The 27,440-nt window shown below is 37.2% G+C and overlaps 1 protein-coding gene across 1 annotated transcript in view; it reads right to left on the reverse strand.

Annotated features, from left to right (window-relative positions):
* Dcaf17 (DDB1 and CUL4 associated factor 17) overlaps window positions 1–27,440 on the reverse strand; it is a 42,285-nt gene that overhangs the window by 12,558 nt on the left and 2,287 nt on the right. The window contains exons 3-8 of the mRNA XM_070021054.1: window positions 20,257–20,347; window positions 16,237–16,373; window positions 14,861–14,939; window positions 10,189–10,278; window positions 7,483–7,587; window positions 7,097–7,202 (exon numbers count right to left, since the gene is read on the reverse strand). Of these exons, the coding sequence (XP_069877155.1) occupies window positions 7,097–7,202; window positions 7,483–7,587; window positions 10,189–10,278; window positions 14,861–14,939; window positions 16,237–16,373; window positions 20,257–20,347 (608 nt within the window). The remainder of the gene's footprint in view (window positions 1–7,096; window positions 7,203–7,482; window positions 7,588–10,188; window positions 10,279–14,860; window positions 14,940–16,236; window positions 16,374–20,256; window positions 20,348–27,440) is intronic.

The following is a 27,440-nucleotide window of genomic DNA, read 5'->3' on the forward strand; positions in this document are numbered from 1 at the left end:
AATAATCAATGCAAACACATACTTGAAAAGAAATACTTTTGAGCCTGGTGGCTCACACCTGTAATCCTAGCTACTTGGAGGTAGAGATCAGAAGGGTTGCATTTTGAGGCCAGCTTGGGCAAGAGTTAGCAGGAATCCACCTCAACCAATGATTTGAGTGCAGCAAAACACTGTATAATCTCAAGTGTGCGGGAGATGTAGGCAGGTGCATTGAGTTCTACTCCAGGGCAAAAATGTGAGACCACATCTAAAAAACAACTAAAGCAATAAGGATTAGTAGCATAGCCCAAGTGGTAGAGACCTTGGAAGGGTGAGGTCTTAGTAAGGCCCGAAGTTGAAAGCCCAGTGTCTCATACTCAGGCATATACATACACAAAGAAATAAAGAAAAATACTTTTTTAGTAGTTCTTGAAAATGATACAAATGTAAGCAGAGATGATAAGCCCTACTGATCCTTTCAACAGCACAAATTTTGATTACTAATGCCATTTTGGTTTAAAAGACCTACATTTTTTCAAATACATAATTTTGTGCTTCATGGTGAGAAAATTTTTAGATGGGTCTGGACTATCCTGATGTTTGAAAAAAAGGAACTTTACAATGATGCTGGGGACAGTGTGAAAAAGAGCAAATCTTGTCAGCCTATTTGCTAGATGAAGAGAGACAGGAAAAAGAAAATAACAATTACTGTTAATTAGAATATTTTTCTTTTCTTTTTTCTTTTTTCCCCAAGACAGGTTGTCACTATGAAGCCTAGGCAGGCCTCAAACTGAACATCCTCTTGCTTCTATTTCCCAGTCTGCTCCATTATGCCTGGCTTATTTTGTTTTCGCAAACTTTTTAACCCTGGGTGGTCTCAAACTGTGATTCCCCTGATTGCTGCCTCCAGAGTAGTTGAGACTATGGGTGTAAGCTATCATACATGGTCAAAAGTTTACTTTTTTTTTGTCAGTAGTGGGGCCTGAACTCTGTCCCTCAGCTTTTCAGCTCAAGCCTGGCGCTCTACCACTTGTGCTAAAGTGCCACTTCCGGCTTTTTCTACTTATGTGGTGCTGAGGAATCAAATCCAGGGCCTCATGCATGCAAGGTAAGCACTCTACCACTGAGCTACCTTCCCAGCTCAAAAGTTTACTTTTAAGGGTAATTTAAAGTGCAAAAGGAAGTAAATACCGGATGGAAGAGCAAGGCAAAATTTCTGAGTATATATTTTCGTAGTTTAGACATTTCAATTGGTTACAAATTTCCTAACTTCAAGAATAAAGTCCAAACAGAAAAAGCAAATAGGAAAATAGGAACAACACTTAACCCAATTATATCAAGTTGTTAAAAAAAACCGTATAGAAATATCAGTTTTTGTTACCTTTAAACACATTTCTGGTATAGATTTACTGTTTTCGTAGGAGTTAGTTTTGATTTGTGTGTGTTTGTGTGTGTGCACACGCACGCTCGAGCGTGCGCATGCACATGTGTGGTACTGAAGTTCGAATTCAAGCCTTGATCCATTCCCAGTTCTTTTTTTTGCTTGTTTATTTTTCAAGTAGGAGCTTGCTTTTGTTTGGGGCTGGCCTTGGACCACAACTCTCTGCCTTCTGCATAGTTGGGATTAGTACAGGTATGAACTACACCTGGCTTGTTTTTGTTTTTAACGATAGGGCCTCAGTAACCTTTTATTCAGGCTGGCCTGGAACCATGATCTGCCTGTCTCTACCTCTCATGTCTGAGGTATGTACTAAGGAGAAAAAGGAACTGCAGATAAATCTTAACCTTCACTCCTTGTTTTCATTTTTAGTAGAAATACTGGTATTTTAATTAAAGACTATAAAATATATATGTATTATAAGTTTTATGTGGAATCAAGACATTCAGTGTAAGTGAAAAGAAATACAAAACCAATACAAAGTTATAAAAGTTAAATATAGGGGCTGGGAAGGTGGCTCAGTGGTAGAGCGCTTGCCTTGCATGCTTGAGGCCCTGGCTTCGATTCCTCAGCACCACATAAACAAAAAGAAAAAAGCCGTAAGTGGCACTGTGGCTCAAGTGGTAGAACGTGCTAGCTTTGAACTGAAGAGCTGAGGGACAGCGCCCAGGCCCAGAGTTCAGGCCCCACGACCGGACCCCCCCCAAAAAAAGTTAAATATAGGGAAATATGAAAATAAACATGTTTCCCAGCTGTTTTGTTAGAAGCACATCAATTGCAATGAATGCAACAGAGAGTTTTGAGTTAAGCTGTGTCTCCCACAAAAGAAATGTTGAAGTCTTGACCTGCAGTCTTTGTGTGTGACTGTATTTGGTAATAAATATAATTTATTTTGCAAATATAATCTTTGCAGATATAATCAAACAAGATGGATATACTGGATAAAGGTAGCTTCCAAATTCAATGACTGATAAGGAGAGAGATTCAAAGACACAGGTAGAAGCCCACATGAAAAGAGGTAGACTAGAGATATACTGCCACAGGCCTAAGAACATTAAAGTAACCATTAGAAGTTACCAGCCAAGGAAAGTTCTGTCCTGGAGCTTTCAGAGAGAAACGGGTTTTACCAACACCTTGATTTTAAACTTCTTTATAAATTCTGTGAGAAAATACATTTCTGTTGTTTAAAGCTACCCAGTTACAACCCTAAGAAACTGATAGTCTCTACTGATGTTTCTACTAAGATATCTTAGTAGATGTCTTGTTGGATATAGGACAAAAAAAAGTAAAAGGCAAGCCTGGGACACATTTTTGCTCCCAAAAGAAGAAAGCTCTCCAAACTTATTAAGGTATGCTAAAATTCAGCTGTTATTAGTCAAATTCTGGACAACTTGAGTATTTACCAAGAACAATGATTATAAATATGTAATACTGTACAAAAAGAACTCATAAGATATAAAATATGTTGCAAGCCCAAGGCAGAAGCTAGAGTGATAACCAGTTCAAAGCCAATCTGGGCTGTATAACAAGATTGTTTTGAAAAAAGAATCCACCAAGTGCCGGGTGCCAGTGGTTCAAACCTGTAATCACAGCAACTCAGGAGGCAGAGATCTGAATATCTCAATTCAAAGCCAGCTGGAGCAAATAAAAGTCTATGAGACTTATCTCCAATTAATCACCAAAAAGCCAGAAGTGGAGCTGTGGTAGAATGCGGGCCTTGAACAGTGTTCAGGGACAGTGCTTAGACCTAAGTTCAAGACTCAGGACTGGTATCAAAAAATTTAAAAAACCCACTAAGTCTAATCCACTATGTTGTCACCATTAAAAGTGACCAACAAACTCCTAATTATTACTAATGAAAGGGAAAGAATTAAGTATTTACTTTGTCCTTTTAAAGGAAATTATAGTTTATCCTTAGTTGATAAATTATTTTATCTTAATTTTGTGTCAGTACTGGGGCTGAACAGAACTTTGAACTCTTACTTAAGAGTTTTTGGTCCAGAGTGGTGCTCTACCACTTGAGGCACATCTCTACTTCCTGCTTTTTGCTAGTTGATTGGAGATAAGAATCTTATGGACTTTTCCTGCCCGGGCTAGCTTGGAACTGCGATCCTCAGCTCTCAGCCTCCGGAGTAGCTAGGATTATAGACTGAGCCACCAGTGCCTGGCTTATGAATTATTTTTTTTAGTTTTATAAAAATGCCAGCTACTAGTGGAGGGGCAAAGTATGAACAAATGCAGCAGTGGTACTTACTAGACACTGTATAGAAAATGAACTATACAATTTGTGGGTGGATGTGAGGGAAAAACTGGGAGAAAGTGAGAGAAGGGGAAACATTATCCAAAAAGAAATGTACTCTTCACCTGACTTAAGTAACTGTAACCCCTCAGTACATCGCCTTCATAATAACAAAAAAGAATTTTAAAAAATGCTAGCTACTAAAGGCAAAAGGAATTATACTTGTTTTAAAAGCAACCCATGATGACAAGTGATTTAGGAGAGGATCACTAACAGTTATAAGAATATTTATTCTTATACTATTATCACAGATAATTAAAAATAACCAAAATGTTAATGTAGGCATGTACATCAAGTTCTTGACACATTCAGAATATACACGCACAAGCACTCTTTGGCAATAGGTGGTGTAATCACTATTAAAAAAGTATCAGAGCTACAGTAATCCCTCACCTATCGTGGGAGTTCTGTTCCAGAGACCCTGCGATAGGTCAAAATCCGAGAAGTAGCAGTGGCATAGTTGGTCCTTGCTATATCGCGGTTCACTTATTGGTACTTCACAGATTTTGACCTATTTTGGGTGTCTCTGGAATGGATCACTATTTACCTGTTTCTTAAAAAAAAACAAAACCTGAGATACAGTGAAGCTGCAGTTAAGTGATCTGCAATATTGGGAGGGATGACTGTATTTAATGAAAACTAAGTTATTTTTTTCCTATTTTTTATTATTAATTGAAAACTAAGTTCTTTTCATCTGTATCTCTTAGGCAGTAACTATGATTTACTAGGTTTTTGTGTGCTATTCGAGATGGTCCGAACAGGCTTAAAAGCACGAACACAAATACACTGTTTACATATTATCGTGAATATATAAATGAAGCTTTTAATACACAGTTTACATATTAGCGTGAATATATAAATGAAGCTTTTAATGTAGTTTTGCACTTTGTGTGTGTGTGTTTGTGTGTGTGCACACATGCACACACATGTACGTGCGCCAGTCCTGGGGATTAAACTCAGACAGGGCATTCTCCCTGAGCTATTTTTTTTTTTGCTCAAGGCTGGCACTCTACCACTTGAGTCACAGATCCACTTCCAGATTTTTTTGTGTGGTTAATTTGAGATAAGTGTCTCATGGGCTTTCCTTTGTACTGTGCTCTTTAATAGCAGCCTCCTGAGTAGTTAGGATTACAGGTATGAACCACTGGTGCCCAGACTGCATCCATTTTTAAATAATAGGAGATGAAACTCAAAAGTATGGTAGATTCTTAGTATGTGTGTGTATGTAGATCCAAGGAAATGACCATGGAGGGAAACTACAAAGGCCCCAAAATGTACAGAGTTCAAAACTATATTGTAAATAATCCTTGATTAATTTCTCTCACAACACACCTAACTTCCATTCTTCTTACTATAAACAGGTACTAAAAGTAATAGCACAATCCTTCAATCTCCATGTCTTTTAAATTTATCATTTTGCATTTTGTTTTATTCATCCTTTCTCTATATTTCAATAAGAATAGCACTACAATTTTGAGAAATTCTTTTCAAAATAACCCATTTCAGTTACCCACTGGTCCCTGTATCAATATTTTTTTTCTTTCCAGAACTAGGGTTTGAACTCAGGGCCTTGAGCTTGTTCAGTTTACTTGTTCTACCAGTCCTCTACCACTTGAGTCATTCCTCCACCTGGCTTTTAGAGATGAATTCTCAAAAACTTTTCTGTCCTGAGATCCTCTAGATCTCAGATCCTGATTAGAGGCATAAGCCACCAATACCCGGCTTAAATTTTTAATAGATTCCTACTAGTGCATTTGTAGTGAATATATATGGTATTGTTTGGGCTAGAATATATTGCTAAATTTTCATAAAATTGCCTAATTCAGGTTTTTGAAGACATTCAAAAAGTTAAAAATGGGGCTGGGAAGTTGGCTCAGTGGTAGAGCGCTTGCCTTGCATGCCTGAGGCCCTGGGTTCGATTCCTCAGCACCACATAAGCAAAAAGAAAAAAATCCGGAAGTGGCGCTGTGGCTGAAGTAGTAGAGTGCTAGCCTTGAGCTGAAGAGCTGAGGGACAGCACCCAGGCCCAGAATTCAGGCCCCACGACTGGACCCAAAACAAAACAAAACAAAAAGTTAAAAATGAGTTTCATGGATAACTGGCTATACTCTCTCCTCCATTTATAACTGTCATTACTACTTTCTATTTCCATTAAACTGTTCTTGGATTTCTGAGATAAACTCTGGACAGCCATGGTTTATTTATTTATAAATATATACTACTGAATTTGACTAAAGGCTGATTACTCTTTTAGTAAGTTGCTAAAGGTTTATTTCTTTTTTTTTTTTTTTTGGGTCCAGTCATGGGGCCTGAACTCTGGGTCTGGGCGCTGTCCCTCAGCAATTCAGCTCAAGGCTAGCGCTCTACCACTTGAGCCACAGTGCCACTTCTGGCTTTTTTTCTTTTGGCTTATGTGGTGCTGAGGAATCGAACCCAGGGCCTCAGGCATGCAAGGCAAGCACTCTACCACTGAGCCACCTTCCCAGCCCAAGGTTTATTTCTTTTTTAGTAAGTTGCAGGATTTGGTAAGCAAGTTAGATATAGATATCTATACCTATATGTATAGATATAGATATACACTGTCAGTATATAGGATCATGGATAGTTTTCCTTTTTTTGCTTTGTCAGTCTATAAGTATACCAAGAGTTCCATCTGTATTTAGTTTTTTTTTTTTGGTCTGTCAGGGGGGCTGAACTCTGAGCCTGGGCGCTGTTCCTTAGCTCTTCAGCTCAAGGCAAGTGCCCTACCACTTAAGCCACAACGCCACTTCCGGCTTTTTTCTGCTTATGTGGTGCTGAGGAATCGAACCCAGGGCCTTATATGTGTGAGGAAAGCACACTACCACTGAGCCAACTTTCTAGCCCCTGTATTTAGGTTTTGTCTATGTTCAAATAGCATGGTAGCAAGATTTTTTCTTGGAAAACATCCATTCTTAGAGATGGATAATTTCATAAAAATATAATTTTCCTTAAATGTAATAAAATGTTTATTTTTATTGAACAGGTGATGAGCAGCGGGGGGAGGGGGGTTACTGTTACATAAGTAAGGCAATGAATATAAATATAAAATACTAAGTTACAAGAAAGTTAAGATACTTTCACTTGTGTAAAATGCAACATTTTCCAGATGAAGAAAATCAAGAATCAGAAAGGGAAGTGTTTACAAAAGGTTTCTGGCCAAGCAAGGCTCAGCATACCCTGATTTTTTCTTCAATGAATAATTGATAGAATTTGCTGACACTTATTTAACAGTAAAGAATATGCTGTACAAGAGTAAAATAAATTAGGTTATAAGTAAAGAGAAAAACATTTGGAAGTTTACAATTAATAACTACTTATACAACCATTTATTTTTAAGGTGAAAAATACTATAGTCATACCTGTGATTTTAATATTACAAGGAATGCCAAAAGGAGCCTCTCCTACAGTTCCAGTAGTCCCACCCCATCTGCATGCACAACCTAAGTCAAGTTTCTGTTGCATGAACTAAAAACAAAACAAAACAAAATGGTGGCTTTAGCACCTATTTATTTGCTGTCTGGAGAGAAATAAGCAACATTTACATACATAGGACAAAGCCAATGTCTATTCAGACCTTTATGTTTATCTTCCCCATCGCTTTTTAAAGGTTATTTCTTTCATGCTTCAGCAACTTTTATACAGGTAAAAATCACATAGGTGCTGTACTCTAAAAGCATCACATTAAAAATAAAATCAGCTCAAGACTCATTTTAATTTTAATTTGGCAAAGTGAATTTTTTTTTACCTGTTCAGTGATGGCCTGGAAGCTATAGAGTCTGACTAGTCCTGAGCTGTACATCACAATCAGTATTCCATGAGACAAAGTAGCATCTGTAACATTCCCAAAAATCTGCGGGGAAAGGCAAATATACCTAAGAAAAGACCAGAAGGCCAATCCTCTGAGTGTTCACAATGGTTTATATTCTCACTTTATGTTCAGGTCACTACCACCACCTTGCTGCCTTGCATAAGAACTTAATCATAACTTAGCACCTTGAGGCTAAAGTGTTATTAGTTATAGGTAAGCAGTAAACCGTTAGATTCTCAGACTGGAAAACTGATGGAAGCATAGTACATAGCACACAAAATGATGTGACAGCATTCATTTGCATCATAGCTTTTTTAGTATCTATTAATAACAACTTCTGTTCCACATGAGACACTGAATACACTTAGATAATGCAACTCTAAATAAGTATTTACCATGCATATTCTACCAGACACCTGCTCTTTTTACTAAAATGTTCTTCATAAAAAAAAAAATTAGCTGTTTGGAAATTTAAAACAACTGTATATCACAAAGTAATTAGAAGAAACAGTTTGATTTTTCAGCTATACAAGAATAAAATATGTTAAAAGACCAAAAACTTGTAATCCAAGCTACTCAGAAGACTGAGCCTGGAGGATCACAGTTTGAGGCCAGCCAGTGAAGAAAAGTTCACTAGAGTTCATCTTTAAAAAATCACCTTCATAGACCTGCAGTAAGGCTTTGGCTGATAGTTTACTACAGTTTCTGTTTTATGCATTGAGTATTTTCATGACATTCTGATAAAAAACACAATTCTGTGCCAACTTTAATATTTAATGAAAGGCAATATATGTGAATATTCATAGCAATAAAATAACAACTATAGGAAATGAAAACTTGTCTCTATATCTATTCAAGGAAGATTACTTAGTGAAGATTTACCATCTCATAAATAGCGTAAGTACATAAGACTACTCAGGAGCCAGGACCTTGGGTAGTCTTAATGCACATAGTAATGAGAGATGTGCTTTAATCCCAAGTAATCATAATGGAAACTAAATCCCTCAAATGACTGCTAGGGATATACAAAAATACAAAGGAACAAATTATGATTTTTAAGTGTTCATTCCTGTTGGAGAATGTAATATACACATGCAATTACTCGACAAGCATAAAGAGAACAAATAAATTATGAGTGCTTTTTGTCATTATCTTAGAATGATAATTATAGTTTGCTTTGAATTGAGTAGTTTATGACTTTTTAATTCACCAATCCTAATGCCATACATTAAAAAAAAGAGTACTTGTGTAACTCAAACATATTCCAAAATAATAAAGGTTATACTAAACCACCTCTTCTTTCAAAATTTGGCTTAAACTTCTAGTATAATCTGGGTTCAAATTCTAGCTCTTTCAGAGCTGGGGTGTGGTTCAAGTGGTATAGTACTGGCCTCAAGACTTCTAGTTCTGGGGCTGGGAAGGTGGCTCAGTGGTAGCGCACTTGCCTTGAATGCGTGAGGCTTTGGGTTCAATTCCTCAGCACCACATAAGCAAAAAGAAAAAATCCGGAAGTGGCGCTGTGGCTCAAGTGGTAGAGCGCTAGCCTTGAGCTGAAGAGCTGAGGGACTGTGCCCAGGCCCAGAGTTCAGGCCCCCCCCAAAAAAATTCTAATTCCTTCATTTATGACCTTCAAAAATTAGCGGCTTACTTTCCTTTTTTTTGGGGTCCGGTCGTGGGGCCTGAACTCTGGGCCTGGGCGCTGTCCCTCAGCTCTTCAGCAGCTCAAGGCTAGCGTTCTACCACTTGAGCCACAGCGCCACTTCCGGCTTTTTTCTTTTTGCTTATGTGGTGCTGGGAATCGAAGCCAGGGCCTCAGGCATGCAAGGCAAGCGCTCTACCACTGAGCCACCTTCCCAGCCCCGCGGCTTACTTTCTTAAGAGAACACATATACACACTCACACATATATACACACACTCAAAAATGCCTGGCACAAAATAATCAATAAATGGTAACAGTATTATTTAGTTTATGCAGTTAATGTATTTGGCTTAGGTAATATAAAAATATTTAAATACATTCAGCTTGTTTGTTAGTAAATATGAGTAGACTCTCAAGATCTCCTCCTCTACAATACTTCAGATGCTTAAAGACTAGCAGCAAAGCTCAATAAGTAACTAATAATACAGAAAAACAATTTTTAAAACTAAAAGCAAAGTTGAAAAAAGTGGATTCCTCTAAATTGAATTTTTTCTCCTCATGCCTTCCATCTAACTACTCTATAAGTCATGAAAAACAGCAACAATAAAACCAAAACTAAATAAGTTAGGAAATTTACATATTTAATTACATTGCTTGTTTACATACCATAAAACAAGTTTCAGATTTATATCTGGCAATTAAAATAAGCAATTTTGCTACAGCTTAATGACCATTTTTAACAAGCTTTGGAAATATTCTCCTTGAAAAAAATACCTTGGGTACTTCCTAATTTTGTAAAATAGTCTGTTAATGCCCATGAGTTTTCAATACTATCCACCTGAGAGGCATGAAGAGAAAGGAATAATCTCTCTTCCAAAGTCAAATGTTTTTGTGTTTTCTGTTATGAAATAAAAAATCAAAGTATCTAATAAGTAATTAAATGATGACATTACATCTTTTCAATAAAATTAATATTTCAATTGTATAACAAATAATTTCTTACCCTCTTGTTTATCTCAAGAATTCCTATAAGTGAAAATGGTAGAACATGGAACACGGCAAGGTACAACAAAACTGACGGCTGAATGCCTGCCTAGAAAGAAAGACAAAAATTATAGGCAGCTCTCCAGAGTACTTCAGAAACACTCATTTCTCATTCTCCTCTCTTCCGACCCCCCACACCCCCTTATGCTGTTACTAGGTCTTGAGCCTTGAGCTTGAAAGCTTTTTTGCTCACAGCTGGTAATCTATCACTTGAGTCCAAGTGGCTTTATTCGAGATAACTGGAAATAATCTCCTGTTGTGAGCAGGTGGCTCATACCTGTAATCCTAGCTACTCAGGAGGCTGAGATCTAAGGATGGGTGTTCAAAGCTAGCTAGGACAGGAAAGTCCCCGAGACTCATATCTCCAATAAACCACCAGAAAACCGGAAGTGGCACGGTGGCTCAAGAAGTAAAGAGGGCTAGCCTTGAGCTGAAAACTGAGGAACAGAGCCCAAGCCAAGTTCAAGCCCCCAACAAAAGAATCTCCTGGATTATCTGTTTTGTCTGTTCTGCTAGCTTCAAATTATGATTATTTTCTGAAACTAGGATTACAGGTGTGAACCACTGGCACCCATCACAAACACTCTTTTGATGAGATAAAAACATCCATCTATTTGTCAGATCGAGAAGTTACTTCAATAAGGCAAACATTTTGGTGGCAGAAAAGACCAGTAAACCTCCAACTCTTCAGATATATACATTCACATAAACACTAAAATCTACATAAGTAAAGAGAACAATGAATATTTCTTAGTATCAAAACATTGTATATTTATATTGGAAATTGAAGCTCTAACAAAAAAGCCTAACCAATAAACATGGAGATATAGTGGTGACATCACTGAAATTAGTTATGCTGGTATGTTTACATGAAATAAAAAAATGTTAACAATAAAAGCTTGTGATTTCTCTGCTGGAAGAGGAGAGCTCCTTTACTTTGAAGAACAATTTCTACTCAATTTATTTCCACTGTGAATGTAAAACATTCAATTGTACTTCCTCAGCAGAGATTTTTGAAGGAATTTCTTAAATTCCCATTATAGTCAAATTCTGCTTTATTAGAACTCTAAGGTTGGGGCACCAAGACTATCAATCAAAATTGTTGTAAGTAAAAGCTAGACAACAAATCAATAAAAAATAGATTGTAATATTTAAAGCCCAAAAGAGTCTCTTTCAAAGGGGTATAGTTTGGTTAAGCTAAGATCTTCAAGGCATAAATCAGACTCATTCTATGTTCCTAAAACTCAACAGAAAGGTATAGTTTATATGTTCCGATCAAATGCTACTAGTTCTTGGCTGTACATTGTGACAATAATCTATAATTCAAAAAGAAAAGACTTTTGTTAACCTTATCAGATGAAGTAAATGAAAAATTTTCATGGATGTATGGAATCAGATATAAGTACTGTTCTTCAAGAATTAATTTATTTTTAACACAAAGTCCATTATTTACAAAGATATGGGCTACCACATGATGAAGTTCCAGTCAACAGCAGAGCACACACACAATGATAGTTCCAAAAGGTACAGTGGGTTTGAAAAATTCCCATCACCTACTCACACATTTGTAGTTGTGAGAGGCTGGTATTAACACAATCTTGTATTATCAAAGTTATAAAAAGTTGCATAGTACATAATACTTGGTTATGTGATTTCTTTATATACGTAGCATAGTATTCTCTTACTATTATTTTAGAGTACATTCCTACTTAACTAATACTAACTTTACTGTAAATTAATATTCTATCTTTTTTTTATTGTGAAAATACCATACAGAGGGGTTACAATTACATGGGCAAGATAATGAGTACATTTCTTATCAAGCATTATTGCCTCCTCCTTTGTTTCCCCTTCCCATCCCTTCACTGTATTTGATGGTAGTATAATTTGTGGAAGGGAAGGGCAAAAACAAATCGTTTATATAGGGATACAGGTGGACCCATTGCAACAATGAGATGTACAAGTTGTTATGTTGAAAAACGAACTTTACAACTTCGGATGGGGGGGTGGAAGAATTAAATTTTTTAGGTATATTAGACAATCCACTTTTAGAATTCCTATTAAAATGTGTGTCACGGTTATACTACTTCACATTTTATGAATTTTCCTTATTAAAACAGAGAAGGCAATATAATGAGACTATAAAAAAAGAAGTATTAGCAGGGGGCCCGGTGGCTCACGCCTGTAATCCTAGCTACTCAGGAGGCTGAGATCTGAGGATTACAGCTCAAAGCCAGCCCCCGGCAGGAAACTCCATGAGACTCTTATCTTTAATAAACCACTCAGAAAACGGGAAATGGTGCTGTGGCTCAAGTGGTAGAGCACTAGCCTTGAGCTGAAGAGCTGAGGGACAACACCGAGGCCCAGAATTCAAGCCCCATGACCGACAAAAAAAAAAAGTATTAATGAAAGAATGATTCCTTTTCTTAGATTAGCATATTCAATAATACCAGAAAAGGCTTGTGCCATTAGTGTCAGCTGGCAGGATATAAGGAAAGGATAGGAAAATACTTATAGATAACCATAATAAAAAGTAAGTGTAAGTAGCCAACAAATTTACTTGGCTTTAGTAGGATACAGAAAAGCATAAAGAGAGATGAGAGAATATGAAAGGAATATACTGGAGTTTTGACAAAGGAATACCTGATGTAGTGATCTAAATAAGGTAAACCAGAGAAACTACATGTTTTCTAAAAAGCACCCTTAGCCAAGCATGGGGTCACAGTCCTAAATGCACAGCACTCAGAAGGCCAAGGCAATAAAACCCTGAGTTTGAGGCCAGTGGGGGGCAACATACCAAGACCCTGCCCCAAAATAAATACATAAGCTAAGTGGCTCACACCTGTAATCCTAACCTACTCAGGAGGCTGAGATCTGAGGATCACAGCTCAAAGCCAGCTGGGACACAAATGTCCATGAGACTCATCTCCAATTAACCATCAGAAAGCTGGGGCTTAAGTAGTACAGCACTTGCCTTGAGCTGAAGAGCTCAGGGACAATGCTCAGGCTCAGAGTTCAAGTCCTACAACTGACAAATAAATAAAAATAAAAATAAATTAAAAATAAATACATAAATGAAAAAAATGGCACCCAGAAAGTTTACCTGTGGATCAGTGTCACAGCACTACAGCATTGTATAAGTAACTTAATTTCTCTGTGTCTCAAATTCTTTGTGTGTAAAACAGGATCAAACCATCTACTGTGTTAAGGATTAAATGAATTTATACAGCTACCACATTCTAAACAGCTTGGCGATTTCATAATCAAACATACTACTGAATTAAAAACAGGCTTACTGCCAGCTGCCGGTAGCTCATGCCTATGATCCAAGTAGCTACTGAGGAGGCTGAGATCTAAGGGTCATAGTTCAAAGCCAGCCAGGGCATGAAAGTCTCTGAGACCAGCTCTAATTAACCACCAGAAAACCAGGCTCAAAGTAGTAGTGTGTGTCCTAGGAAGGTGCCTCAGTGGTAGAGCGCTTGCCTTGCATGCATGAGGCCCTGGGTTTGATTCCTCAGTACTACACAAGCAGAAAAAGCCGAAAGTGGCACTGTGGCTCAAGTGGTAGAGCACTAGCCTTAAGCTGAAGAGCTGAGGGACAGCACCCAGGCCCAGAGTTCAGGCCCCACAACTGGCAAAAAAAAAAGTAGTAGGGTGTTAGCCTTGAGTGAAAAAAAAAAGCCCAGGAATAGTGTCCAGACCCTGAGTTCAAGCCCCAAAACAGTCAAAAAAAAAAATGGACTGGGTAGGTGGCTCAGTGGTAGAGTGCTTGCCTTGCATGCATGAGGCCCTGGGTTCAATTCCTCAGCACCACATAAGCAAAAAGAAAAAAAAGCTGGAAGTGGCGCTGTGACTCAAGTGGTAGAGCGCTAGCCTTGAGCTGAAGAGCTGAGGGACAGCGCCCAGGCCCAGAGTTCAGGCCCCACAACTGGACCCCAAAAAAAAAATTTAGAAAAAAAAAAAAAAAGAAAAAAAAAATGAGAAAGAACTAGAACATTCACTTGGTCGGAAAGAAATAGAAAAGAATTATTTTGATTATTCTCTACATGTCTAGAATATGAGCAGAAAATTTATAAAAGCTGAAGCTGTATCTCTTTTATAAAAAGTGCTCAATAAGTGATTTCTAAGTACATCTTTGTAAACCAGAAACAGTATACATTTCTAGAGTTTATAAAGTCTAGTAGATTCTGGGTGTGGGGAGAGAGGGGGGGGCAGAAAAGCACCCGTTTTAATAGCATGTTTCAGAAAAAAAAATTACCTTCAAACTTTAATAGCATGTTATAGAAATCAGAGAGATCATTAACTCTTTTTTTTTTTTTTTTTGTCCATTGTGGGGCCTGAATTCTGGGCCTGGGCACTGTCCCTCAGCTCTTTAGCACAAGGCAAGTGCTCTACCACTTGAGCCACAGTGCCACTTCCAGTTTTCTGGTGGTTAATTGGAGACAAAAGTCTTACGGACTTTCCTGCCAGGACTGGCTTTGGACAGTGATCCTTAGATCTCAGTCTCCTGAGTAGCTAGGATTGCAGGCGTGAGCCACTGGTGCCGGTTCATCAATTCTTTTATTACTAATGTACAGACAAATTTCTAAGGAAGCAAATTCTTGTTTTATTGAATGTTTAATAATGTATACCTGTCGAGCCCCTGCTGAGCTTTTGTTCTGAGCTGACTTGACTGCAATGACTTCTTGAGGAGTGTCCCAACTCAAGTACCTTTCAAAAAAATGAAGACAAACTTAATGATGTGGGTCAATTTACTTATACTTAAATCAAAATATTATAGAGTCATGTTTTCGTGGCTCATGCCTGTAATCCTAGCTATTCAGGAAGCTCAGATATAAGGATCATCGTTCGAAGCCAGCCCAGGTAAGAAAGTCTGTGAGACTCATCTTCAATTAGTTACCCAAAAGCCAGAAGCGGAGTTGTGGTTCAAGTGGTATAGTGCTAGCCTTGAGCAAAAGAAGCTCAGGGACAGAGCTCAGGGCCAAAGTTCAAGCCCCAGGACCAACACACATACACCAACACACACAAAAAAACAAAAATCCCCAAAACAAAAACATTATCTGACTTATGAAACTGTAACCCCTCTGTGTATTACCTTTATAATAACAATAAAAAATGCCTACTGGAAAAAAAAAAAAAACCAAACCAAACCAAAATTCCCTTCAGATCTCTATATGGATCTCTATTTAAAATGTAATTTTAACCTTTATAGTCTTGAATAAAAACTGCCTTTGATGGAAGAATATTCAAACCTAAGAAAACAAATAACCATTTCTAGTTTAAAATGAGAATTATAGAAAAAGTAGTAAGAGTATTACTTTCACAAATTTCATACACATATTTACTCAAAGAATTTAGATCTAACTTATAAAACTAATAGTTAAAATAGTTAAAATAAAAGTCAAAACTTTGGGGTTTTACTAGGCAAATAGTTTTTTTTTTGTCAGTTGTGGGGCTTGAACTCTGGGCCTGGGCGCTGTCCCTCAGCTCTTCAGCTCAAGGCCAGCACTCTACCACTTGAGCTACAGTGCCACTTCTGGTTTTCTAGTCGTTTATTGGAGATAGAAGTCTCACGGTCTTTCCTGCCTGGGTTGGCTTTGAACCGAGATCCTCAGATCTCAGTCTCCTGAGTAGCAAGGATTACAGGCATGAGCCACTGGTGCCCAGCTAGGCAAATAATTTAACCAGGAAAATCTACCATAAAATGCACCCTACAAAGAAAACACTTTGGAAAAAGGTAACACAGGTAATTTAAAACAACAAAAGAAGTTTATATGCCAAATAGTATGCATAGGTTAGTTATTTATTAGGGATGCAAAGACAAATTATAGATCTCTATCCTCAGATTTTCAAATGTTGGAAAGAGAGGGAGGAAAAAGTAAGTTTATAAAATTGAGGTCTGGTATACACTGGAAAAGGAGGGGAAGAAGGAGTAACTTAAAATTTCCTGGACATGAATTTCCAACTTCTACAACAAAAATTTAAATAATAAATTCACAGCTAATACCTGAATTTGCAGTAAGAAGCAAGGTATACTTCCTCCAAGATTTTCCCTGTAGCTGTTGATATACGAAGTAGCCAATTATGTGCAGTCAGGGCTATGAGAGAGGACTTATAATCTGATGGCTTGGCAAGTACTTCTCCCTAAAAAATAAGATGTAAAAATAAAACTGCATCACCATGAACAATTTGTAGTGATCAATATAAAAAAAAATACCTAGATACTTAAAGATAGTCAACTAAGTGAAACAAAGAAATATTAAGTGCACAAACAAACAATCAACACAAGGAAAGACTGTGGGTAATTATTTTCATCATTAACATTCAATAAGTTTATTCATACAAAGTTCTTATACAGTGTCTGAAATAACATAATTATTCATTATTTTCTAAGTATTCAACAACTGTTAGCCAACAGTTAACAGTATTAAGAATGCTATTTCTCTGATAACAATTAACAATAGCTCTTAAAAGTCCTACATAACAACATAACTATTATAAGTGACATATACTAAAACAAACATGTAGATTGTCTCCTTTTTTATTGTAGGACTTAATTTCTTTTAGACTGAAGTCCATGTGGCAAAATACCAATTATTCCAATATTCAGTGTGATCTACACTAACTTCAAATTAGAAGATGAATCCAGAATCAGGGAGAAGAGAAATGATCTATACCATTAACACCCACAAAAGGGAGAGAATAGCTGCTTGGGCACTGCTATCACTGAGATGTCACCACAAGGTGGAGGTCTAATATAAGAAGAAAAAGAAGAGCAAGGTTTTGACTTTGGATTATGGAATTAAAAGGTAGCTGTAAGAGTTAACAACAAAGAAATTGAAATTAATTTAGTACTTGTTTATGCAAGAAAAGGAATAGAAAAGAAAGAAGGCACAATTACTTTATATATGTTCCTAGGGATGTCTTTCCTTTTAAATGTTAAAGGCAGTACTGGGGTTTAAACTTGGAGCCTCCCTTTTGCTGGACAAGTACTCTACCACTTGCGGCATACCCCAGCCATTTTTTGCTTTAGTTCTTTGGATAGGATATTGTATTTTTGCCCAGGTTGGTCTCAGATCACAATCTTCCTGCCTCGGTCTCCCACTAGTGCTCAGCAGCACCTCTCCCGTCCTGGTGTTTTTTTAAAAATTTTTTTAGAAAGTTGTTATTATAAAGATGATATACAGAAGGGTTAGTTACAATACATTTCTTTTTGGACAATGTCACCCCTTTCCTTACTCTCTCCCTATTTTTCTTTCCCATCCCTATCTACATAGTTCATTTTCAACAGTGAGTTCAGTGAGTCCCACTGCTACATTTGTTTACTCTTAGTTCCTGTTTGTTAACTTACTAATTATGGAAAGCCTTACATTCAATTTACAGACAATTTCAGTGAATGTTTCACTGAAATTTTAAGGTTTTTCCAAAAATCGTATTATTTATACCTAGGTAAAAAAATTAAAGCAGTATATATAATAGGTTGCACTATTTTCCTAAATCAAAAGTTATATTTTACATCTCCAAGTAGCAGAGTATTAATTTAAAAGTCATTTCATGTTAATATGTTAACAATAAAACACTACTTTTAGTTCTTAAGGGAAAAACCTTGCTTCACTATGAATGAGAACAAAATATTTAAATGTTATACAAATTATAGTACTAGAAATCTTTGTGAAGGCCTGCTCTAAATTTTTGTTTTTTATTGGTATACTACAAACTTTCCCAATTAAGAAATCATCTCTCACCCCCAACTATAATGAAAATGGATTAAACAGCTTTTTTTTGGTGCCAGTTCTGGGCTTGAACTCAGGGCTTGAGCACTGTGCCTGAACTATTTTGCTCAAGACTAGAATTCTACTACTTGAACCATGGCAGTGCCCTCAAAATAATTTTATATAAAAACTACAGCCAGAAAAAAAAATGGCAGTACTGAAATTTGAACTCAGTTTCTTACTCTTGCTAAGCAGGTACTTAAGTATGGCCACATCACCAAGCCCCTTTTAAGGTAGTATCTGTGCAGGCTGACATGAACTGTGGTTCGCCAACTTACGCCTCCCTCATGGCACAGATGACAGGCGCATGCCACCACATTCACCTTTCTTGTTGAGATGGTAGTCTTGATCATTTTTTGCCCAGGCTGGCCTTGAGCCTCCTGCTCTGTCTCCTGAGTAGATGGGATTATAGGTGTAAGGCAACTGCCTCACTTGCCTTTTTTCCGGGATGATTTACAAGTTAGAATTCATGATCCTCCTGCCTCAGCCTCCAGTGCTGAGCCATAATATTTGGCATGAGCCATAATATTTGGTAAAAAAATTAAAGATTGAAAAATAAATTTAGAATTATTACCTTTAATCTTTAAATACAACTTTTGATCACATATTAGGATTTCTATTTTTCCTGAAGAATAACCAATGAGATTCAAAGACATGATTAGTTTGTTGTAGTTTTTTGTTTTTTTTGTGTGTTTATTTTTTGTCTGTTGTGGGCCTGGGCACTGTCCCTGAGTTCTTTTTGTTTTGTTTTTTTGCCAGTCATGGAGCCAGAACTCTGGGCCTGGGCACTGTCCCACAGCTCTTCAGCTCAAGGCTAGCACCAGTTGAGCCACAGCTCTACTTCTGGCTTTTTCTGCTTCTGTGGTGCTGAGGAATCAAACCCAGGGCCTTATGCATGCAAGGTAAGCACTCTACCACTGAGCCACCTTCCCTGCCCTGTCCCTGAGTTTTGTGCTCAAGGCTAGCACTCTACCACTTGAGCCACAGAGCCACTTCCACATAATTGGAGAGAAGAGTCTCATGGGGATTATTCTGCTCAGGCTGGTTTTGAACCTCGATCCTCAGATCTATCTTTTTTTTTTGTTGTTGTTGTTGGTCATGGTCTGAACTCTGGGCCTGAGCGCTGTCCCTCAGCTCTTCAGCTCAAGGCTAGCGCCCTACCACTTGAGCCACAGTGCCACTTCTGGCTTTTTTCTGCTTATGTATGTGGTACTGAGGAATCGAACCCAGGACCTCATGCATGCGAAGCAAGCACTCTACCACTGAGCCAGCCCCGATCTCAGCCTTCTGAATAGCTAGAATTAGGCGCCTTGGCTTGTTGTAGTATTTTTTTTAATGGATTTCATAGAACTGATGCCATAGAAATATTCTTCAGAAAAGGAAGCTCTAGTATGAAAAGTGGGGAAATGTTTGACAATCATCATGTGCTTCTGTAGCATTACAAGTAGCACTGTAGTCTAAGAAATAGGTATAATTATATATATTTATATATGTATATTTAATATATATAATTATATTGTATTATATATAATATATAGCTTCTCTGTGCTATATTATAAATCAATTATGTCATCATATACATATATAAAATGTACATATATTATATACTTGATATATAATTGAAGCTATACTATATATATTAATACACACACACACACACACACACACACACACACACACACACACACACACACACACATTTAAACCTTCTGAACTCAGAATGTTGCAAACTTCTTTTTCCATAGCCTAATTCCTCCCAATATCTTTGGCACAGGTAACACCACATGAAAAATATACATGGAGTAGTGCTGATCGGATCAGTTTATCCCATTTGTTTTGTCCATCTCATTTTCCTGACAAGATTCATCGAGAAAATGCGTAAAATACACTTTCAAGGATATGTAATGTAACTGTTCCTCAAACTAATTGTTCAGTATAGTAAGTGAAATGATCTCATATAATAAGAATGATATAAAGTAGCTTATTCTGTTATTTAAACTTTTAATCAGCTCTAATCTTAGCTAGCTTTTAAGATTTCAAATATATCTAATTTTAAAAAGATTCATAACATGGTAATTTTTAAAGTTAATAATTATTCATGATGAAGAAATAATTAAAAGATACATTCTCTTGGATGCTCTAAAGACTAAGGGATTATGATGATCTTTAAATCTTAATCCTTTAAAATTAACAACAACCAGTTAGTTCTAAGCTAAAACTACTTTAGAAACAAATGTTCTAAAGACAAATCTCACCACTGGGCATTCCCATAATAAAGCATCCTCTATCTTTTCTGATTTGGGACATTTTGGCATTTCATAAAGTTTTCTTGGCTCTGTTGCAACACTGGAAAAAAGAAAAATAAATGATTATTAATAACAGAGGCAATATTTGCTCAGATTTGATGTGTTTCAAATGTGAGACACTTCATAGAATATCAAATTAGAATTTACTTGCTTTTCTTTTTTTTTTACTTGCTTTTTTTTTTTTTGATTGTGATTAAGTGATTACATAATTTCCGGAAGTTCACAGTACTGTGGAATAATGATACTAATTTAAAGTCACAAGTTCATTCTAACTTTCCTGGAGCAAATTGTCTATCACAGTCTGTAATATATAACGGTGCTCACATGTTATATACCATATATGTGATCAGCAGTATGGGGATATTTAGTAGTGGTTCAACCAGATGAGTGGGAGTTCTTTGTTTCTTAAGTCCTGTTAGTTTTGTCATATCACCTAACATTTTGGATTTAGCATCCACTTATCAGGGAGACCATGTACCGTTTGTCTCTTCGTTCTTGGCTTACCTCGCTCAACATGATTCTTTCTAGCTCCATCCATTTCCCTGCAAATGCCATTATTTTGTCATTTCTAATGGCTGCATAATATTCCATTGTGTATAGATACCACAATTTTTGGATCCATTCATCTGTGGTGGGGCATCTAGGTTGTTTCCATATCCTAGCTATTGTGAACAGTGCTGCAATAAACATGGAGGTGCACGTGTCCTTGTATATGTTCAGGGTAGATGCCTAGAAGTGGTATGACTGGGTTGTAAGGGAGGTCAATCTTTAGCTTTCTAAGGACCCTCCAGACTGCTTTCCAAAGTGGTTGTATAAGTGTATATTCCCACCCGCAGTGTAATAGGGTTCCTCTTTCTCCACATCCCCTCCAGCATTTGTCGTTGGCTGATTTGTGGATGTGGGACATTCTGACTGGGTTTACTTGCTTTTCTTAACTAAACACAATCTTTCTAATCACAGAATTCCAAGTACACATACACAGAAAACAAATCTGAAAAACATAATATTCCATAAAACTATCCAAAATAAGTGTTCATGTATTGATATACTTCCTTTTAGATTTTCTTTATATACATGCTACCTGCAGTTTCCTAAAATTAAATCTTAATGAATTCTCTTCTCCTGAACATGTACTGCTACTATCTCTGTTCTGATATTTAAAATGAAAATCCATATGTAAGTCCACTGATTTTAGTAGATAAAACAGGAAATCATCTGTAAATTAATTTTACTCCTAAATTACCTTTAGGAGGAGCTGAATAAGTTTATACTTCTATCAACATTTGATGGGAAAACATCTTTTTACTTTTTTTGTTAGTTCTGGAGCTTGAACTCAGGGCCTGGACTCTGTCCTTGAGCTTCTCTATGCTCAAAGCTAGCTCTACCACTTGCCTCAGCACCATTTCCAGCTTTTTGTTTATGTGGTACTTGAGGAAATCAAACCCAGCACTTCATGCATGCTAGGCAAGTACTCTACAACATTCCCAGCCCTTACTTCTACTTTTTTACTTTTGAGACTAGGTCTTCCTATGTTGTATAGGCTGGTTTCAACCTCCTGTATTTGCATGTTTTTCCTGTCTCAGCATCAGTGTGGGACTATAGCAGTGTTACCATATCCAGCTAGTACTTTTCTGATTATTACTGATATTTGATCATAAATTTTTTTCCATTATCTGTTTGAACTTGGAGCCTCATGCTTGCTCAAGCTTGTCTTTTCAGTTGGTACTCTACTACTTGATCCACTCCTCCAGCATGGTTTTTTGCTGGTTATTTTTGAGACAATCTTGCAGGTTTTTTTTTGCCATGGCTGGCTTTGGACTGCAATTCTCCAGATCTTAGTCTCCTGAGTAGCTAAGATTGCAGGTGTAAGCCATCAGTGCCCAGCTATCTCTTTTCACTTGGTTTTTAAAGGATGAACTTTATAATGTAACTACTCTTAAAAGAAACAATTTTCAGGACAACTTTTGGTTCACCTTTGATATTCTCTATTCGAAGGCTAAAATCAAACAGAATTTCACAAGAATCAAAGTAACATCATTCATTATATGTGATTGTAAACTGTGGGTAAAATACCTATGAATGGTCTGTTAAAAGAACTATATTATAGTTGGGCCCCAGTGGCTCATGCATATCATCCTAGACACTCAGCAGGCTGAGATACAAGGATCAAGGTTCAAAGTCAGTGCAGGCAGCAAAGTTCATGAGATGCTTATCTCTGACACTTATCTCCAATTAACCACTAAAAAAGTCAAAAGTAAAGGTGTGACTCAAGAGGTAGAATGCTAGCCTTGAGGAAAACAAAACCACTATATTATATACCATTGATACATAAATCAGTCATTTCCTGATTTAACTTTCTTTTAATTAAGGCAAGTATATCCAACTTAGGGAAGTTAGGAACTGGGAATTAAGTGGCATCAGTTATTGTTATTTTTGGTAGGTGTGAAGACAATTATATTCATATCAAAAAATGTCCAGATTTCCACTTCAAGCATGACATATAAAGGGGTTTGTAAAGAATCTAAATTATTTTTAGTTAAACTGATAAAAATAATAAAAAGATGACCACTTAGTCTCTCGAAGTGGTTCTGGGGACACATATTTATTCAAGAGCTCTGTATGAACTGTGGGAGTCTGTGGTGTTTGACCCAGAACAGGCTCCCTTCTTTTACTCTCCCAGCTCTGTAAGATGGTAAGTCAACTCCAAACTGGTGCAGCCAAGAGCTCAGGACTCCCTTTCCCCTCTACTTACACTCAAAGGGCTATCTCCTTAGGAGGGGTACTTTTCATCCAGCCCTATGCCATTTGTTTCCTGGGACTGAGTCCTGGATTACTGTAGTCAAGAGGTGGGGCTCCCTTTTCTTATCTAGGTCCCATTCATAAAATGGAGGCTCTATGTTACGTGAAGCATGACTGAGAAAACTAGGCCCCTGACTGTATTATTCCTCTTTATAACGTGGAAGTTTTACCCTGAGAGACAAGCTGAGAAGGTCTAAGGGCTAGTTAGTGCTCCTTCAACTTTAAGTGTTAGGTTTTACTTTAGAGAGAAGCAAAAGATAGCCTTCTAGAATCATGTTAAATCTCAAAAGCTGACTATTTTTTCCAATTTGGAAATTATCTCTAATATGGCTTAAAAATTTTGGAACCCTGTAATTCTTCTCTGATCCATCAGAGAACTGAAGTCACAAGGCAAATTGCTACCCCTAAACTAAAGAGAAAGGTAGATCCAGAGAATCATGGTTTTGAAGTAACTATTACACAAAAACAAGTAACAACGAGAAAAAAACCCAATGGCACTAAAAAACTTTTAACCACTGATATCTTTAGCTACAGCAAACACCAACAGCTTAACTTCTACCTAAATAAACATAAATTTTCACCTAAAGATCCATTAGCTACAGCAAACACCAACAGATTAACTTCAACCTAAATAAACATAAAAATTCATCTAAAGGCCTATTTACCTCAATTCTTTTTACTCAATATCAGATAATTTTCATCACTACCACAATGTCTTTAGAAGACATTATATGTACCATTTTGCTAATAAATGTTAAATTTTTGTTCAGTAGTTCTTACATTGTCATTTAGGTACTTCTGGAAGTTACTGAGACCCATTTAAGGGGAGCTCTGAAACCAAATTGCATGAAAATAGCACATTATTTGCCATTTTCTTTCTCCATCATCAATATGATGGAATTTTCTATAGGTCACAACAGACTGAATTCAGAAACCCATGCATGAATTCTTGACATTTGTTAATTTAGACATAGAAGTTTTGTAAAAATAGTAATAATTACAAGGTACACTAAAAGGTAAAACACAAAGTTTGAGGAGAAAAAGCAAATATTAGAATCAAACTTAGATATGACATTTTATAATGATCAGATCAGGAACTATCAATAACTATGATTCATCAGTTGAGAACTCTAATGGAAAAAGTAGGCAATAACAAGCAGAGACAAGCAAATTAAGTGGAAAGAAGAAAATATACCCTCAAAACTAAAAACAAATGCTGAAAATCAAAAATACTGCTAAGGAATGTCTCTGATGGGTTCATCAGCAGATTGGATGTAGCTGAAGAATAAGTAAGCTTGAAGACTGATCAACAGAAACACCTAAACTAGGGAGGGAAAAAAAAGGAAAGAAAATAACAAAACAATATCCAAGAAAAATGGAACATTAGAAAAGGTGTAATGCAGAAATGGTCACAATCCTTGAATATACTTCATCTCTTCTGATCTTGGAAGCTAAGCAGGGGTCAGGTCTGGCTTCAGATGAAAGAGTATATACATGAGAATACCACACAAACAAAACCAAAAGTAATTGAAAGAATAATGAAACAAATTTTCCAAAAATGATAGACATTAAGCCATAGTTCATGGAATCATGGAAGCCTAGAAAACACTACACAATATATATTAAGTGATTATATATAAAAACAAAATCTTCAAGATAGTCGACAGAGAGCAAAATGTACTTATACTATAGAGAAGTGTAAGAATTAAATAGGGGCTAGGAATGTGGCTTTGTGGTAGAGTGCTTGCCTAGCATACATGAAGCCCTGGGTTCAATTCTTCAGCACCACATAAACAGGAAAATCTGGAAGTGGTGCTGTGGCTCAAGTGGTAGAGTTAGATAGCCTTGAGCAAAAGAAGCTCAAGGACAGTGCCCAGGCCCTGAGACGAAAGCCCCAGGACTGACAAAAAAAAAAAAAAAAAAAAAATTACATAGAATTTTTCAGAGACAATTCAACAAAAAAGTAGAGTGTAGGGCTGGGAAGGTGGCTTAGTGGGAGAGTGCTTGCCTTGCATGCATGAGGCCATGGGTTTGATTCCTCGGCACCACATAAGCTGGAAGTGGCGCTGTTGCTCAAAGTGGTAGGGCACTAGCCTTGAGCTGAAGAGTGAGGGACAGTGCCCAGGCACAGAGCTCAGGCCCCATGACTGACAAAAAAAAAAAAGTAGAGTGGAATTATCTCAGCTGTTAAAAGAATAAACAAAACAGGGACTGGGAAGGTGGCTCAGTGGTAGAGTGCTTGCCTTGTATGCCGGAGGCCATGGGTTCAATTCCTCAGCACCACGTAAGCAAAAAGAAAAAAGCCGGAAGCGGTGCTGTGGCTCAAGTGGTAGAGCATTAGCCTTGAGCTGAAGAGCTGAGGGACAGCGCCCAGGCCCAGAGTTCAGGCCCCATGACTGGACCAAAAAAAAAAAAAAAAAAAGAATAAACACCTCTACCAACATAGTTTCTGTATCCAGGGAATTAGTCCTTCAAAAGTAAAAGAGAAATATTACTTTCTCAGGCAAGCAAAAGTTGAGAATATACTACCAATAGAATTGCTTGCGAGAAATGTTATCACTCTTAAGCTAGGCATGGTGGTATATGCCTACAATCCCAGATAATATGGAAGCTGAAAAAAAATTGAGAAGAAAAATGCTGTAAAATAAGGGGTTGGTAGCTCACAACTGTGATCCAAGCTACTCAATAGGCTGGAATCTGAGATCTGAGTTCACAGCCAATCAAGGCAGACAAATTAGTGAGACTCTTTAATAACCAGTAAAAAGCCAGAAGTAAGTTGGGTGCTGGTGGCTCATGCCTGTAATACTAGCTCTCAGGAGGCTGAAATCTGAGGATTGTAGTTCAAAGCCAGCCTGGATAGGAAAGTCCGTGGGACTCTTATCTCCAATTAAGCCAGCCTGAGTAGGAAAGTCCATGGGACTCTTATCTCCAATTAACCACCAGAAAACTGGAAATGACACAGTGGCAAGAGGTAGAGTGCTAGCCTTGAGCTGAAGAGCTAGGAAACAGCACTCAGGCCCAGAGTTCAAGCTCCATGACCTACCAAAAAAAAGAAAAAAAGAAAAAAGAAAAAAAAAAACCCAGAAGTAAATGTGTGGCTCAAGTGGTAGAGTGCTAGCCTTGAATAAAAAAGTATACCCAAAGAACAGAAGAATGCTGGAGAAGGAACGAACGAAGACAAAAATCCCTTGTTTTTTCTTAATTTTTATTGACTAAAAAAGAAGTAGTTCAAAATAAAAACAACAATAAGGCATTCAGATAGTTTAGCATAAGATAAATAAAACCAATTACATCAATGTTATAAAAGAGAAATTAGACATACTCTGAGCCTAGGTACCTGTATTACCGATGGTTGCCTTGTGGACAGACAAAAGCACATTTATCTGTTCTCCAGAATATGATTCAGCTCGCTTATCTAGTCTTTTTTTCAATGGAAATTACAGCTTTAAGAAATTTGGCTTCCCAAAAATTCAAACTTTGGTGATTTCAATATTTGCAACTTTAATTTAGTATAACTGTCAATTTAGGGATTTTACACTTTAGAAAATTTGATCTTTTGGGATTTCAACCTTCAAGATTACAGTGTTAGATTTTATCTTTTTGGCTTACAATATGTAACAATAAAAATGCAAAATTAACTATGAAGATGGTTGCTCATAAATAACAATTGTTGCACTGTACAATTTAAGTAGAATAGTGCATGTATATCTTAATAAAGCTCTTGAAAATGTTGAGACAGGTGCCAGTGGCTCATGCCTGTAATCCTAGCTACTCAGGTTGCTGAGATCTGAGGATCTCAGTTTGAAGCCAGATCAGGCAGGAAAGTCATGTGAGAATCTTTATCTCCACTTAACCAGTAAGAAAGCCAGAAATTGAGCTGTGATCTATGGCTCAAATGGTGGAATTCAAGTCCCAGGAAGAATATGTTTTTACATACTTAGAAATGAGATAAAAGAAGTGTAAGTGGGGCTGGGAAGTTGGCTCAGTGGTAGAAGCGCTTGCCTTGCAAGCCTGAGGCCCTGGGTTCGATTCCTCAGCACCACATAAGCAAAAGGAAAAAAGCCGGAAGTGGTGCTGTGGCTCAAGTGGTAGAGCGCTAGCCTTGAGCTGAAGGGCTGAGGGACAGCGCCCAGGCCCAGAGTTCAGGCCCCACGACTGGACCCAAAAAAAAAAAAAAAAAAGAAGTGTAAGTGTTGCAACTCTTAATAGTTTTTAAATCTGTGCATAAGTGGGTAGAGGGTTTACCATTTGGGCTCACATTGGATGGTTTTGGACTTACAAATACTACACCTTTGAAATATTTTCCCTCCTACAAAATATAGATATTTTCTCTA

This window comes from Dipodomys merriami, unplaced genomic scaffold (genome assembly GCF_024711535.1).
Source record: "Dipodomys merriami isolate MVZ:Mamm:240054 unplaced genomic scaffold, mDipMer1.0.p SCAF_1, whole genome shotgun sequence".
Lineage (NCBI taxonomy): Eukaryota > Metazoa > Chordata > Mammalia > Rodentia > Heteromyidae > Dipodomys > Dipodomys merriami.